Source organism: Fulmarus glacialis, unplaced genomic scaffold, assembly GCF_000690835.1.
Source record: "Fulmarus glacialis isolate BGI_N327 unplaced genomic scaffold, ASM69083v1 scaffold7584, whole genome shotgun sequence".
NCBI classification, from domain to species: domain Eukaryota; kingdom Metazoa; phylum Chordata; class Aves; order Procellariiformes; family Procellariidae; genus Fulmarus; species Fulmarus glacialis.
In genome coordinates, this window is record NW_009209858.1 from 1 (window position 1) to 16372 (window position 16372).

A 16372-nucleotide genomic window follows, 5' to 3' on the forward strand; every position below is an offset into this window, starting at 1 on the left:
ATGATTCTATGATTCTATGATTCTTTTAATGTTTCACCATTTTCTGAGTCAAAACTTCTCTATGTTTTAGGTGTAGTAATACTGCACCTGTTTCTTGCTTGTAAAGTGTTTGGAGATACTGCTGCAGTTTTTCTGAGGGGAGAATAATTAGACAAGTGGTCTGAAATCCTCAGTTTGAAAAGTGAGGATGCAACTGTGTATTTCATAAATTCCAACAGAGTGGAAGTTTTTTTTCTTTAACCTCTGATAACAGGTAGGGATTCCTTAAGGGTTGTATGAAGAAATCCTGACAGAACTTGGAGACAACCCAGGACTCCTGAGTTTCAGCCTGGTATCTTTCATAGGCAATCCCTGATCTTTTTTTTTTTTTTCTTTTTTCCTTCTTTTTTTTTTTTAGCAAACAGACTACTTCTCCATTTTCTTAGTACCCAAGCTGGTATTTTTTTCCACACTCTGTGTATGCTGTAAGAACTTCAGGCTGTCATTGAATTTACTGTATCTTATTGCAGTCAAATGAGTTACTTGCAAATAATAGTCTGATTGAATTTCTGATTTTTGGTGCAGGCAGCAGAGAGCCCAGAAAGTGATAGGGGAAATATAACTGACAAGGATAAATAACGTCTCAATTTGCAAAATAGAAGCAATGTTTTCTTTCTGATATGCAGATCAACACATTTCTGCACCACCACCTCTTTCCCCCCAGTTTCTTTTCTCAAAAGAAGTGTCTTCCCTCTCTAATATTCAAGTTCTGAGAGATTGTGACTGAGTGGCTTTTCATCCCCAGGTATACCTTAGCTTCCAGTCAGGTTCAGACTGCCTCTTAAAGGAAGGCTATACTTGTCATCTGTTAGGTTTTACTAGGCTTGCTGAAAACTGAATTTGGGGTGAGGGTGGCAGAGTGTTCATTTTTGAGTGAGAAGAGATTGTTGCTTTTGGATCATTGCTTTTGGGAATAATCATCTTGGATTTAAAACTTATCTAGAGGACATGAACCTATCAGTAATGGTAGGTGATTATTTCATATTTTGCTCAATAGATATTTTTGTGCATGTTGTAGTGCTCAGAATATATTTGATAGTTTTTCTGAGTAAGAATCTCTAAATTGACTGAAGATACTAATGATTCTTTCCTTACAGCATTTAATTTCTTGCACTATAGACTTCAAGATACTTTTCAGGCATTCCTTCATAATATAAAGTAGTTGATTATTCCATCCTTAATTCTAAGTCTCAGTACTGCATTTGCCCATTTATATAGCCAGTCCAGTTTAAAAAACCTGAGTTCTTGATCAAATGCTTTGAAGAGGAAGATTAGTTTGAAGGTATGCATATCATTATTTTTAGGTATTTTGTTTTTATTATCTTGTACTCCTCACAGCAGCAGTACATGCTGTTGTGTGAAAATGATCACTTACTCTGTAATCCCTCAAGAGATGTTTGCTAACTGTGCAACTAACATGAATGCAATGAAACAATGAAAGGCAGAGTGCAGATTTGAAGGAGTCTTTTGGACTGTAAAAATTAAGAAGCATGTTATGAATGAAGAAAGAAGACTGTAAGGAGAGACTGCTTTGCCTTAGGGACCAGACTGAGCTTTGAAAACAAACTCTGAAGGGATTTAATCTCTGAATTCTATTAAAATGCTAAAAGAATCACTCATTCCCACAGCATATTAGACAAAGGAATTCCAGCTATATCTGTCATTACCGTAAAGAATGTTGCAATACTTTATTTGTTATATGATGATTATTACTCTAGAGATTTTGTAATAAATTCATGCCTTGTTTGTTCCTTCCAAAGGTTTTGACAATAACTGTAAATCCATGGCTAGTAACTACTGAGGATGCCAAAATTAAATGAGTGCAGTAAGTGACAAATTTTTCCGTTGGTGTCTTTCTGTAGGAAGCCATTGAATCATTCAAAGAAGCTCTGAAGCAGAAAGCAGACTTCATAGATGCATATAAAAGTCTGGGACAAGCCTACAGGTAATTGCATTCAGAAATAGTTTTAAAGTCAGTTTTCTATCTGATTGTGTTCTTTAAAATGCACTCCTAAAGCTTTACACGTTTGTTACAAAACTGTGCAGAATCATATGTGTATTTGGTAGCTTCTACAGCTAGTATGGCTATGTCACGATATGTTCAATATAAATAATTTCTAGGTTTGCTTTGTATTTTTAATTCCGTCTCCCATAGCTCTTTGAGTCTCCCAGACTCAAAGGTTGGGTAAATGGCGGTTTTCAGTAGGATGTGTTTTAGTTATGCTAAATGATTTTTAAATGATGGAAATGTTTAATATGAACTGTTGATTAATATGCTCGTTAGTTGCCATATGAGATTATTGTGCTACTTAAATTTATGAAAAAATCATTGCATAGTGCATATCATTTCATAGAACTACTAGATTCTATTTAAATTAATCTCTCACAAAGAGACTTACAGTTCTGAGAATTTAGCTAATTTCCTGTTTAGGGTATTTTTACTACAGACATGTAGTTTCTTACCTATTAATCAAATAATTTAAAAAAAAAAAGCAATCTCTATTTAGTAAGGTAACTAGTCACTTTTTAAAATTTACGTTAAGGATAAAATAATTTATAGTTGAATAAAATATATTACTTTAAAGGTGGTCTGCAGATAATTACTAAGGAGAAAAGTACATACAGCTTGTACATAACAAGACAAGAACATAACATAGCAACTGAGTATCTCTGCCCATTGTAGTTCTTTTCCCAACTTGCTGTGTCTTGTCAGCTTTTTATTTCCTGTTTTACATTTTTATTTTTGGAAAGCACTGATCTACAGCATAGATGCTGCAACAGAAACGGCTTTTGTGTAGCAAGGGTTAAGTTGGGTAAGGTTGGTATGCAAGCATTACATGATCATGTGCTCTTTTTCTTCAGGCTTTATGCTTCCTTCAGCATACAGAACGTGCAATATTCACTGAAGGCAGTGTCATTTAAATTTTTTTTTGTTATTTTGTTATTTGTGGACTTGTGCCTTATTTATCACAGTATCTGAATTCTGAACTCAATGTAGAATCAGTAATTTCCTCATGCGTTTTTCTGTGGCACTAGTTACTGTGGTGTGTGAGTACTTTCAAGGTGTTAAATAATAGTCAGTAATTTGGCCTGGAAGATGGGCAGTTGCCTTCTTGCATTTCCAGTAAATGATTTAACTTTTTTGTTTTGTGTTTGGATGTGGGACTGCCTCTCTAGTTGGTCAGTTTGTCTACTCTGTGCCCAAGAAACCTTAATCTGAAAAAGTTTTATTTTGAAGGAGAGAAAAAAGCAAGCCTTAAAATGTCTCATTTTGCACTGCATTATTGTTTTACAAAGCAAAAGTCACTTAACCAGAGTATTCCTAATGAGCTTAAATTTGTTGCTTTTATTCCTTCTCACTATCCTCCAAAAGTTCTCTGATCCTCAGGAAATAATAGGGAAAGGAATGTAAAGAAATCTACCTCTTCCTTTTTTTTTTTTCTTTTTTTAGAACTTAATGTACAAAGCACAATTACTGTTGACTCTTCTAACTGCTGAGCATTTAGAGAAGGTCAGAAGCTGAATAGAATATTGTTTAATAACTGAGGACACTGTAGCTAGTGACCAACTGTGATGTCTGAATTACTTTCCCATGAACACTCAGGTCTTAAAACAGGCAGAAATAATAATCTTATTTCTCCAGGGCACTGTTAACTTCAGCTGTCAAATTCTTCTTTCTTTCTAAAATCTTGTATTTTAAGTTCATGCTTTCTTTCTTCTGCATCAAGTAAGTTTCAGGTACAATGCTTAAAAATACCTTTTAAAGAATTATTTTTATAGTGGAAGTAGACAATTCTTAGTCTGATTTGTCCTTCTGTACAACATGAGTTATAGCATTTTACCTATTAATTCCTGTTTCAAATATAGTGACTTCAGTGTTCATGCATTTATTTGAAACTGAAGAGCTGTGGTTAATCATTGTTCTGTCTAAAAATTCTTTTTGGCAAATGTATTTAAAACTAGTAAATCCTGTTCGTTTCTAGCGTTGCTCTTTTTTGGATTAATTTCACCTAATATAATTTGATGTGGAAAGAATTTCATTATCTTAAACTTAAAAAAATCAGTGTCTTGGATAAAAAACTGAATAAAAATTAAGTTGTGTACTATTTCTATTTTAATATTTTTTATGATAGTTTCTCTGTGGCTATTTTTACTAAAAGCTGTCCTGCACATGGAGTAATTGCAGTCAATACGTTTTTAGTTAGTTTCAGCTTTCAAACACCATATGCTTTCTTCTTATTCAGCAGTTAAGTAGGTAGTATATTTTTTAAAATGTGTTTATATTTAGAAGTTAGAAAGACCTGTCATAGATAATGTTTTCCAAGAATGCTTTCTGTGGAAGTTTTGTTTCTTTTAGTTTCTAAAGAAATACCATAGGTATGGGTTTTTATGGTTTTTATCCACCGAGGATTGTGAAGATTTGTGGTCTTGTGGGGTTGTATTTCAGAGTACACATTTCTGGGAGTGAAAAACTCTGTGCAGCTGTTCTGTTATTACCAGTGAAGAATAGGTGCAGAATTACTGCTTTTATTAAAGAAATTTTCCATTAGTACTGTGTTCCTCTTTAATGATATCCCCTTTGGACACGCTAAAACAACTTCTAACAAGTAGTTTCATTGTCACTGTTGCCTTCTATATTCTTCACTTTCCACTTTATGGAATCGCCTAGAGAACTTGGCAACTTCGATGCTGCTACAGAGAGCTTCCGGAAGGCTTTACTGCTAAATCAAAATCATGTTCAGACGTTACAGCTCAAAGGAATGATGCTTTATCATCATGGTAGCTTAGATGAAGCACTAAAGAATTTTAAGGTAAGCAGGCCCTAAGTAAATAAGAAATTAAAATCTTTTAACAAGGACTAGTATTCAACAATTGCAGTAAAATGGACAAATGTCAAAGTTTTTCATTCTGAATGTGTACGTGCATTTGAACTAAAATTTTTTTTGTGAAGTCTGTCTTAAAAGATGTATAAAACCTTACAGTTTTTAATTAAAAATGGAATTTTGCTAAAACTAAGATACTTTCTCTAACTGTTTTGTAAATTTCTAGAACAAAGCTCTGGTTGAAATGTTTTATCTGTTTTTTTTTAAACTGGTAATTGTGTTCCTGCTAATATTTTAGTTTGGGTTGAAACCTAAAGTTTTTTTCATACCTGATAGAAGAAGGAATGCGGTCGTCTTTGTAATTTTAAGCTTAAAGTAAGCATACAAAGTTCCAATATTTATCTAATTTTTCTGAGGTATTTTCTTTTTTTTGCGATTCATTGAGCTTATAAAAATGTGCATGTTTCCATAGGTAAACAAAATCTTGCCTCTCCCCATTGGTATTAAATAGTGGCCTCATTTTGTAGACAGAACAATAAAGGCATATGTTAATCATATGTCCATATCCTTAAAACAAGGAATGAAATAAGACGTGGAAATGATTACATCCCTTTGTGAACAAGTGTGTGCTTATCCCAAGGAGAAAACTTTATGTGCATTATTACGTATTAACCTTCTATAACACAATTTGTAGATACTGGTGTAATTGAAAAGATATTTCAACTTTTAAGATGGGGATGCTCTTCTAAGGACATGTAATTGCTAGAAGAATCAGAGCATTAATTTTTGAATGATAAATATGAATTTGCTATGTGTTTAACACAGTAAATAATTGACTAACATAATGAAGTGTACTAATGCATGAACTAGTGAAGATATGGATTGAAGAAATGGCACGATGTGTATGTTGAACTAGCCAAGAATTACTTGTTATTAATATTGTCAGGAGTATGTTTTGTCTAATTTCATTCAACTAACATTGAAACTTCTGTAGTGCTGATATTAGTGCAAACACGATCTATTTTCATAACAATTAAAGAGTCATCAAAAGCGTATTTGCACTGACAGTTCCTTTTTTCTTTTTTCCCTTTAATGAAGCTGAAAATATTTTTTTTTCCCTTACATTTGCTAGCAATTTAAGTGCTCAGTATCATTTGAAAGACAATTGTGATGGAAGTGGATTTTAATAGTCAGTAAATCTTTTCATGCGGTCTTCTGACCAAACAGGTAGTTTATTTGAAGATACTCATTCTCTCTCTTGATTTATGGGTGCTTGGTTCCTTTAATCCCCTAGAGATGTCTACAGCTAGAACCATACAATGAAGTATGCCAGTACATGAAAGGTCTCAGCCATGTTGCAATGGGACAGTTTTATGAAGGCATAAAAGCTCAGACTAAAGTTATGTTAAATGATCCACTACCGGGTCAGAAGGCCAGCCCAGAATATCTGAAAGTGAAATACCTCCGAGGTAAGTTGGAGTTGTTTTTTTGTGGATTGTTTGTTTTGTTTTTTGTTTTTTGTTTTTTGGTTTTTTTTAGTTTTCTTAAATCCTTCAAGAGCCCTAAAAGTGCAAGCATGCTTGCAGTTATGACCATTTTAAAGAAACCATCCTACATTCTCATGAGCACTGTTGAGTATGTCTGTTTAAAAAAAAATGTACACTGATTCTTAATTGTTCATACAGTTAAAAACTAGGACAACGAAATATACATTTCTGTATAACGGTAAAGAGTGTTGTGATACTTAGATGAAATAGACTTATTTCTGTCTTGGAAATCAGCTAATAGCAAAATTAAATTATCTAAAAGTAATGACTTATTAAAGTCATGTTGGATAACTGACAAACATATAATCTGGTTTATGTTTTTATGTAATTACATAAGTAGGCTGATTATGCGAACAGTATTTAATTTTATTTCTTTCCTCCAGAGTATTCTAGGTACTTGCACGCGCATTTGGATACCCCTCTTACAGAGTATAATATTGATATAGATCTTCCTGGAAATTTCAAGGACCACTGGGCCAAAAATCTTCCTTTTCTAATAGAAAATTATGAAGAACAGCCAGGGTTACAGCCACATATAAAGTAAGTAATTTTCAGCTTGACTTTTTAAAGTGCTATTCCAAGGCATTATAACAGCATAAATATTTAATACTATATGAAAGTGGAATTCCACTGAGTGTAAATCCTTTTCAAAATCATAGGGATTGGAGTTGGTTTAGCTCATAAAGAGGAAGAATAAAACTTAGGATGATTTTCTTCACTTCTGTCTTCACATAATCAATAATATTCACATAATGTTTCATATTCTGTGGCCTTACTGATTAACTATTCTATTTCGTTTTTTCCTTGCAATTAATGTTAAGGAGTTGATAAGTTTGAGATGCTCAGTGTAGTGTTATGTAGCACCCTTACTAAGTTTCTTGTTGTATGTTAAATTTTTATTTTGTTATAGGTGTAATTTGCTAGATACTTAATAGATTTTTAATGGCAGCTGGGTTTCACTGGGAAAAATTATGCTCCAGAGTAATTTAAATAACCAGTATTTTAGGAGGAGGGTGATTTCAGTCAACAAAGCAGGGGATTTATTAGAGTAGACTTCAAAAATATGTAGCTAAAGGAAAGATAGCCCTTTCTCCTGCTGTAAACTAGTTTCTAGATATATTTTCATGTGTTCACTTTATCTATGTAAAAAATTGCTGAGTTAAAAAATTTATGGCTTTTGTGTATATGGAATAGAATCTACCTTTTTAGCACAAGAAGCTTTTACAGAATTACAGGAGAAGTTACGGAATAAGGCTTCCGGTTTCTATACGTATTCTTTTCTTACTTAGTGTTAAAGTTCCTCAGGGTGAGCGTAACATTGAAGGAGCATACATTAATCTGTGAACTTTATTTAGTATCACTTACTATGAGCAAGTCTGAAGGTAAAAAACTGGTTGTGACAGTAGTAAGATCTGCCATTGAATTCAGTAAGACCAGGACTTCATTTGAGGTATTGACTGTAACTGCCATGTACTGTGTATGTTCAGTGGGGTGGGAGGAGGAATGAGTGTTCTTTATACTGTTTTTAAGTATTTCTTACACAAACAATATTGATTATCAGACAAACAAATCTGTGTTTTACAACTTCGAGGACTTTTGTTGCCAAGTTATGTCTGATGCATGTTTTTCTCCTCTGTTAGAGATGTGTTATTTCAGAATTTTGAAAGCTATAAGCCTGACGTGCAAGAACTCGTATGTGTAGCTGATCATCTGGGTTCCATGATGCAGTATGAGACACCAGGATTTCTTCCAAATAAAAGAATACATAGAGGTATACTGAAAATGCTCTGTAAATTTGAGTGGGGGAAAAAAAAAATCAGTGTGGTGATAACTTAATACTATACCTTTGCTATCTGCAAATTAGTTTTATACTCTGTTCCTTTCAAGTCAGATCAAAAGTTTAATATGAAAATAATCATTATGTCAGCAGTTTCTTGACCTAATTGGGGACTGGAAATCATGATCTCCCAGATTTTATTGATGTTGGCAATTCTTTTCCTGTAAATACATCACTTTCCTGCTTCAATTTTCCTATCTGTACAAAAATGAGTATTTGGCTCTAAGTGGTTTTCTGTTTCTGTTGTTGTTTGTTCCACTCTTCTCCTTCACCCCCAGCAATGGGATTGGCCACCCTAGAAGTAATGCAAGCTGTGCAGCGGACTTGGGCAAACTCAAAAGTTCGTATGAATGGGAAAACCAGACTGATGCAGTGGAGAGATATGTTTGATATAGCTGTGAAGTGGCGAAGGTAATGGTAAAAGAAGAGAGAGAACAAGCCTTATGTTGGTTGTAATGATGATGCATGCTTCAGTTAACCAAAGGGCTGAAGTCACAGACGAGAAAATGAACACTTGCTACCACTCTGTAACTAGAAAGTGTTCTGATAAAAGAGAAGGATGGTTTAGGTACAAGGAGTGCATTTCTGAAAATAATCCGTTTTTCTTCTTTTTTAAAAGAGGGAAAGAAAAAAGTTGGGAATAGCATTTTCTGGTTGAGGCAACGCTGTGAAAGACCATAGATACATTGCAGCTTAGGCTAACAAAAAGTTTCAAACTCCAGCAACATAAAATGCTTGTGAGTTAGGTTTTTTCCTTATGAAAATCATACATGCATTTCAATAAAAATTTTTTGTGATCTCTGAATTCTAGGTTTTGCCTAAAATTATTCTGTGTGTGAACAAAGCTCAATTAAAAATATTACATGGAGTCAAATGTGTGCCAATATTAATGTCCTTTGTCTTTGTAGGATAGCTGACCCTGACCAGCCTGTGCTTTGGTTGGACCAAATGCCTGCCCGAAGCCTTAGCAGAGGTTTCAATAATCACATTAACTTAATCAGGTATGAGAGTTTTACCAAACAGCCTTCCCCCACACACTAAGGGATTGTACCAAAACTTACCATCTGTTCGTGAAACAGCATATTACAGTATTGCATGTACTTATTGTTTTGCTTTAATATTTATTTTATATTTTCTAATGGAACACTTGGGTTTTGTGCTCCTCGAATTTTGTGTTATGATATTTCCTCTTTTTCCTGAATTTCAATTGTACAACTGAGTTATAGCAAGATCTAACTGGGATCCAGAAGATGCAAATTTTTACTGTGTGCTGTTTTTAATTCCCAAATTACCTTAAATGTGAAAATTAGATTAAGTTCGTCACAGTTGTAGTTTTTGCAAATGCTGCTTCTCAGAGATAGTGGCAGAGTAATGAAACAATGCTGTTCTATTAACCTTAATACCAATTTACAATAGAGAGCAAAGACATAGTTGTTTTAGTTGTTTTCAAAGCAGGCCAAAGTAAAGCAAAAATGACAAAATAAGGTAATGTGAAAGGTAACAGTTGCACTTTCAAACAAAGGTAAAATTTAAAAGATTCAACCACTGTTGTACGTTCCATCTTCTCCCATGCTGCAAGACTCAGTATTCTAGTCATGACAGTGCTACTTCCCATGAAGTGGTAGAAGTGTGAGACTCAATGTGGCAACATCACTGTCAATCACAGGAGCAGAGTGTGTTTGTGTAAGTAAATATGTAGACAGGTTTCATCTTATTTCCTCCGCCCTGCCACGGGAAGTATTGAATCTTTGATCTGTCATTCTGCTTTTATATCTATTTCTTTCTTTTTTGAGAAGCTGTGTGGAAAAAGGAGGATAAGGGAAGCAAAGCCTTCTCAAGAACTATTCCAGGCAGAGAAAAACAGTGATATTCTAATGCTCACATACAGAGGCTAATGAGAATTTGTCCATGCTCTTCCTTCCACTCTATGGAATGGACCGTAGCAGCCTCTGCTTTACTTTAGGGAGTGGTTACAATGTAGCGTTAAACTCCAGTGCAGATCAGTAGTTGCCTTGCAGGATGTGCTGCTTCTTGAACAGTCTTAGGCTCAGGCTTCTGTCTTCCCTCAAGCCAAGCGTTACATTTGGGTTCCAAGCTCTGTCTGTCTTTGCTGTTGCTGTATTTCTCTCTTCTCACATGTACAACGCAGCAGAAACCACAGCCATCTGTACTTTGAGATAGGGATGCGTTCCATACTTTATCCGTTTCTTCCTGTTTTTATTTTAAATGGGAGAGTAAAAGCTTAATTCCTAGGTGATCTGTTCTGGCAGAAGGGCATTCATATAACAACACTTGATTACCATGCTGAAAATAACATTGAGCATTTAATCTGGAGAAACGTGTCCCTGTACAGGATCTCTGTGTCAGCAGCTCTGTTTTTCACTGGCCAAAGTACTTTACTTGTTTTCCTCTCATGAGAGAATGTTAGAAAAACTCATGATTTACTGTTCCAGCTGTTTTGGTGATTTCACAGAAATCTGAAATAAGCTTCATGAAACATTCAAAATGGCAGGCCCACAATGAATCTAATTCTAACCTTTTGGTTTTGGCTCAGCCTTGACTTTTGAGGATCTTAGCATTTTGGTCGTGCTTTTTAGATAGCTAAGTAGTAGTTTTCTGAAAATTATTGATTTGTTACTTTTTTGGAAGGAACAATAGATTTGAAACAGCCTAAATACCACTGCCTTAGGAGTTGATCATACTTTAGTACTGGATGGTGATTACATCCTCTTTGATTCTGGAAACCCATACTTGTTTGATCATTCTGCATCCCAAGTAATAGCTGCTTTCTGTAGTGATTTGTTTCTGCTTTTGGATTCCCTCCTGATGATTTCACAGGAGGTGAGGGATAAAAGAAATTAATAAATTAAGTGGTAATGGGTTTCTTTTTAAAATTATTTTATTTTACTTTTGAAGCATGTTCTAGTCCATTATGATTTCTAAATGACAATTTACTATTAATGGATTATACAGGTCTGTATAATCTCCTTCTTGCATTACTCAACTGTAAAATGGCTGCTGCTTGAAGATATTAATAGGCTACAGAGCTAGCACCTTTTTGTTGATAATTGAGATCACTTTATGGTCTTTTGACTGTTTTTCAGGAAGACATACATTGCTTTATATTTGGCTTATGATTTGAAAGTTATTCTCATAATTGTATGACTAAGGCTGAATTCTTTCTATAGCATGGCTACCTGAAAACCATGTGTAACAAAAAAGGTGTAACCATAGATTATTTAGTCTGACAAATGGCAGCCTTCATTGTTATTAAATATACAAAGATATAAGCTGTTCAGTCAAATAAAAAGTGTAACAGTAGCAGTTGGGTGTTCTTTTAGTATTCATAACAGATCTAGTCGTGCTGAGCTCAAGCTGTCTCTAGGTTTTGTTTGGTCTATGTTGTAAACCAGTAATTTCTGTGTGCAAAAATATTTGAGTTAGGTATCTGTTAACATAACCTTTTTCTTTACTCAGAATTCTTTGCATTTAAAGTCCGTTATTGTTCAGTGATTCTGATCAAATGAGTCTTGGCATGGAGGCACTAGCATTCAGTGACTGCTGAATTAAAGATTCTTTTCCAGAGTGGCAAAATGTTTGGAGAGTGTCAGAAAACAGAGACTTTTTTGTTTGTTTTGAGACAATTTGGGGACCTTTTGTTAAAAGTGTATAAGAAACATCTTACACTTCACAATTTTTGATAGGCTTCCAGATCTTAACATTCTCAAGATGCAAGTATATCAGCTGTCACTACTTCATGGGTCTATAGACAAGTGCAACTTCGGCTTACCTTCTTTCTGGCTTAAATGATCAAAGCTACCAAGTTTCATTTAAAGTAAAGAAAATGGGTTTGAAAGCTTAAGTTATTTTCATAGGCAACACAAAGATTTGGGATCAGCTAAACATTAATGATATACTCAATATTCTTATAAAAAAAATGAAGACACTCTCTGGAACACTGCTACTTTTGAATTCTTGGTGGTAGTGTTTATTAAACAAGGAGAAAGAGTGGGAATAAACACAAATCACTTCTGACCACCCACCAGAAGTCTTTTCCTGGTACTGCTGCTTCTAGATGGCCTTACAAAATGGTGGGTCTGGTTTGGATGTATTTTCCAAGATTCCACTAAAGGAAAATCCAGTTCATTATACTGACACGCTTCTGCCTGTTGTACAGATATTTTTTAATACAGATGGAAAATGATGGGACGTACAACAAGGGCAAATTATGTATATAGATTTGTCTTCATCCTTCTGCTTTCCCTAGCAGATACGTATGTGTTCTAATTCTGTTCAGTTTTTAAAGACTGATTCTGCCATTATTCTGAGGCCTACTAAAGTGTGAGACTGTCGAGTGAGACATTAGACAGGGACTTAAGCTGCCAAAAATCATTTAGAGTGGAAAAAAAGCTAGGTGTACACACCTTCCTGTGATTGACAGTGGTTTTGCTTCCTTAGAGAGCGATAACATTTGCTTTATAAAATCTTGTTTTGTAGACTGGGAGAAGAAGAAGGACTCCTACAAATGCAATAATGGTATGTAATTTTTCCTCTCAGAGTGGTTATAATCCTAGCAAGTTTCTACCAAGTTTTTAATGTATATTTTTTTCCTTAGTAGTCCAAGGGAAAAAACAACACCTTTTTGATGTTTTTCTTTAACAGTTACTACTTGCAACTGTTAGGAGTCAAAGCAAAGTTACCTCAATATAGCGAGATGTAGGTGAATAAAGAAAAATGTACGTGGACTGTCAAAGCAGATCAGCATATATATCAGCAAATATGTAAACTAGAAAGTGTTGGTTCTCAAAGTAAATCAGTGTGCAGATTGAGAATTCTCTCCTAGTTCTGCAATATCTACGAGTGTAAATAACTGTCTGAGATTATATCCTTGTACAAATTGATAATTAGATAAGATTTACTGGACATGGGCACACTGAAAATGGGGAAATATGCATGAAATGTAGTTTATCAGAGAACAACACTAATGATACATGAGCTTTTGCAAGTTCACTATGGAATCTATATTCAAAATGGGGGATAGGCTTCAGACAAACCTCTAGTTCATTCCTTTAATTTAAAAAGCATCTGTGGATAAAATTATGTCAAATATTAATGAGTAATATTTGTGTCTTAGCCCTGGAATGTTGGGTTGAAAAACAAGACTTTAAAAAAACTTTTCTCTTCTTTGTAGGGGACAGGTCATTAACATGCGGTACCTGGAATATTTTGAGAAAATTCTTCATTTTATCAAAGATAGGATCCTTGTTTATCATGGGTAAATTACTGATATGTTATTTTCCCTGCTTCATTCCCCTGGTAATACTTATTTGAAATTTACATAATATTCATTTCAGAAAGTGTGAGGGATATTTTTTTTATTTTAGTATGTTCTAAGTTTTCTTAGTATCTGTAATTGTCTTATTTCCTATTGGAAATGCAAAATTCTATTCATTGCCATGTAAAGAAACTTAAACTAATAGGAAAAAACATTGTGAATTACAGTGTCCCTAGAAACTAATAATGGTGTTGAATTTGTACCCACAGTTTTGGCATGAGTGGATCTCAACTCTTTCTAAAAACCATGATTTATTAAAGACGTTGGGTTTCCTCCTGGTAGAATAGAGTACAGTTTCTCTGAATATTGACATTAATTTATTAAATAGTAGGAGTGAGGAAAAAGAGAGAAAAGATGATATGGAAGGTAATTTTAATTGAAACTGGTGTTTGACAAGTAGTTTTAAAGAAGCAGAGAATCTGTACTACATGTTATGTAGATGGGTTGGTAGACTTTGTCCTGGAACAGAAGACAGTTGTAGAATCTTGAATGAAAGAATGTGACTAAAGGTAATCTGAAAATTGATGTTGGTATCTATTTCAAACTTTGATCAGTTTTTTATGAGTAAAATGTCTTCCCCACCTGTGGCTCATTTGTGGCAACAGTGTTCTGTAATGTTAAAAATTAAGAAACTCTTTTAGCTTTAAACCCTCTAGTTTTTCTTTGGCCTGGTAATTTTTATTAAATATTGAGTTCTGATTTTCAATCTCATTATGCTACTTAAGTATCAAAAAATAAAAGTGCAGAAAATCCTTATAACAGTTGAAAACATTTAAGTTTTAGAAAATTTGTGATAATTGTTGAAGATACGTAAGTTCCGTAGTAACCGGGAAGTCTATCCTCTATTGGGAGAAAGTTTGTTCAGAGTGAGCCAGCAGCATTTGACCTTAAACCAGAGCAATTTGTGCTGTGATTTTTAAAATAATTCTGTTCTTAAAATCTGGGTATACAGTAATTAATAAATATTAGAGAACCAGTTCAATAGGTTTCTTCACGGTCCAGCTGTGCCGCTACACAGATGCATATATTTTGAGAAGAATATTTCTAACATTAACTCTATTCTTCTTCCATCTTTCCTCATCAACAACCCCCTGCCCACACACATTCATGCAAACACTGTTTAATGCTGTAGAGTGGCCAACAGCACATGAATAAGATAAACCTGGAGTTTGAAGTTGAGGTTTGAAGCTGAAAAAAATAAGCTGAGCTGATATAGGAGGAAATTACTTTTTGAAGAATAGGAAAGCATGTGGCCAGTATGAAGGAACTAATTTTCAGAAAAGAAATAATTAAATAACTTTCAATAACTTATTCCTCTGTGGCTAATTAGGTTAAAGCTAGGTGGATTTCCAGAAATGCTACATGTGTTCAACCATTGGAATTCTATATTTAATTTTTTTCCAGTGCTAATAATCCAAAAGGACTATTAGAGGTTCGAGAAGCTTTGGAAAAGGTACATAAAGTAGAAGATCTTCTTCCCATAATGAAGGTAAATTAAAGAAAAAATACGATAAAAATAATAAAATGTATTCTGGGAGATATCCAGTTCCTCAGAATATAAGCATTTTGTATAAGCTTAAAATGAATAACTGGAAACACTAACTCAGGTTATTTCAAATCTGAATATGTAGGGTATGACTTTCCCTTTGATATATGCAGACGTGTGATATATATTTGAAAGGCTTGGCCCAACTGTGAATTGGTAAAGAAATGACAGGAAAACGAAATGTTGAAAGTAATTCTTTGAAGCCAGCTGTATCAACCGGGAGGGTTTGTGGTCAGATCCACCATAATGGACTCACAGTATGCCTGTACAGTATGAAGGAAAAAAATTGAAGATGTATGCCTGAAAGATTAGGAACATGGAAGCTCTTTTTACCTTAGGTTCATTGGTGCAGGTCAGTATGTGAGGAGGCTGGCAGGGGAAAACGGGAATAGTTGCTCTTAGTGACTGATAGCTAATCTGAAATGAAATCTTGGTTTACTTGTGCTTTGGAAGACTCAGAAAAGGAGTAGGGAAACCTGCAGATTTTCTTCTTGCTTGTGGTGGTCTTTGTAGAAGGGCTTTGGATATATGATGTGCAAAATGATTTATACTCTCATCTCAACTTAAGTAATAAGCCTTGAGCTGCGTATAAGTAAAAGGTCTTCCCCCTCTTCCTCCTCTTCCCCCACTCCCCCAAATTAATCTAGAATGAGGAGTGTGTAAGTATTTGGGCTTGGGGAAACATTGTTACAAAGTACTTCTTTTTAAAGGATTGGACAGGATTTTATTTAGAATAGAATAAAATTTGGGAAGAAAGTGTCATTCTAGATAGAGACAAACTCATTGCTTTCTTATCGGGTGTGTCCACATTGCAATTTCATACCTAAGCAAAGCTGGCAGCGTGCCATAGAACAGAGCTCTCTGACGATATATTGCTGCTACTACTGATAGACTGGGTTTGGATTTGTTCACGGCAGTAGTGCTCACTCACTGGTGCACTACAGATATCTTTACAGAAGCTACATGGCTCAAGCACTAAATTTTTCTGTTTTTTTTTAATATGTATTACTAATATAAGTGTCTTCAAAGAACATACCATAATTTTGGAGATCCTTTTTATATTACTGTCTTGTTCTTGGCCTTGAAAGATGAAGCCAAGTGGATACTAACTGAACCTAAACAAAAACTTGTGATGAAGAGGTAGTAGATGTTGGGGTGGATGGACAGCTAAGTGCTCCCTACTGACACAGGGAGTGTCGATCTGCTCCCTACTGACATCGGGAGTGTCGATCTGCTCGAGGGTAG

At 34.6% G+C, this 16372-nt stretch overlaps 1 protein-coding gene across 1 annotated transcript; it reads left to right on the plus strand.

Moving 5' to 3' along the window:
- Window positions 1-1869: 1869 nt before the first annotated feature.
- Window positions 1870-15079, plus strand: LOC104076185 (tetratricopeptide repeat protein 13-like; the record flags this gene model as incomplete). Its single annotated transcript, XM_009576959.1, is given in 9 exon segments — window positions 1870-1984; window positions 4709-4850; window positions 6157-6331; window positions 6793-6949; window positions 8050-8180; window positions 8525-8657; window positions 9155-9247; window positions 13438-13521; window positions 14986-15079. Coding segments are annotated over 9 exon segments (1124 nt in total), but the record flags the coding sequence as incomplete, so codon positions are not given.
- Between the last annotated feature and the right edge of the window lie 1293 nt (window positions 15080-16372).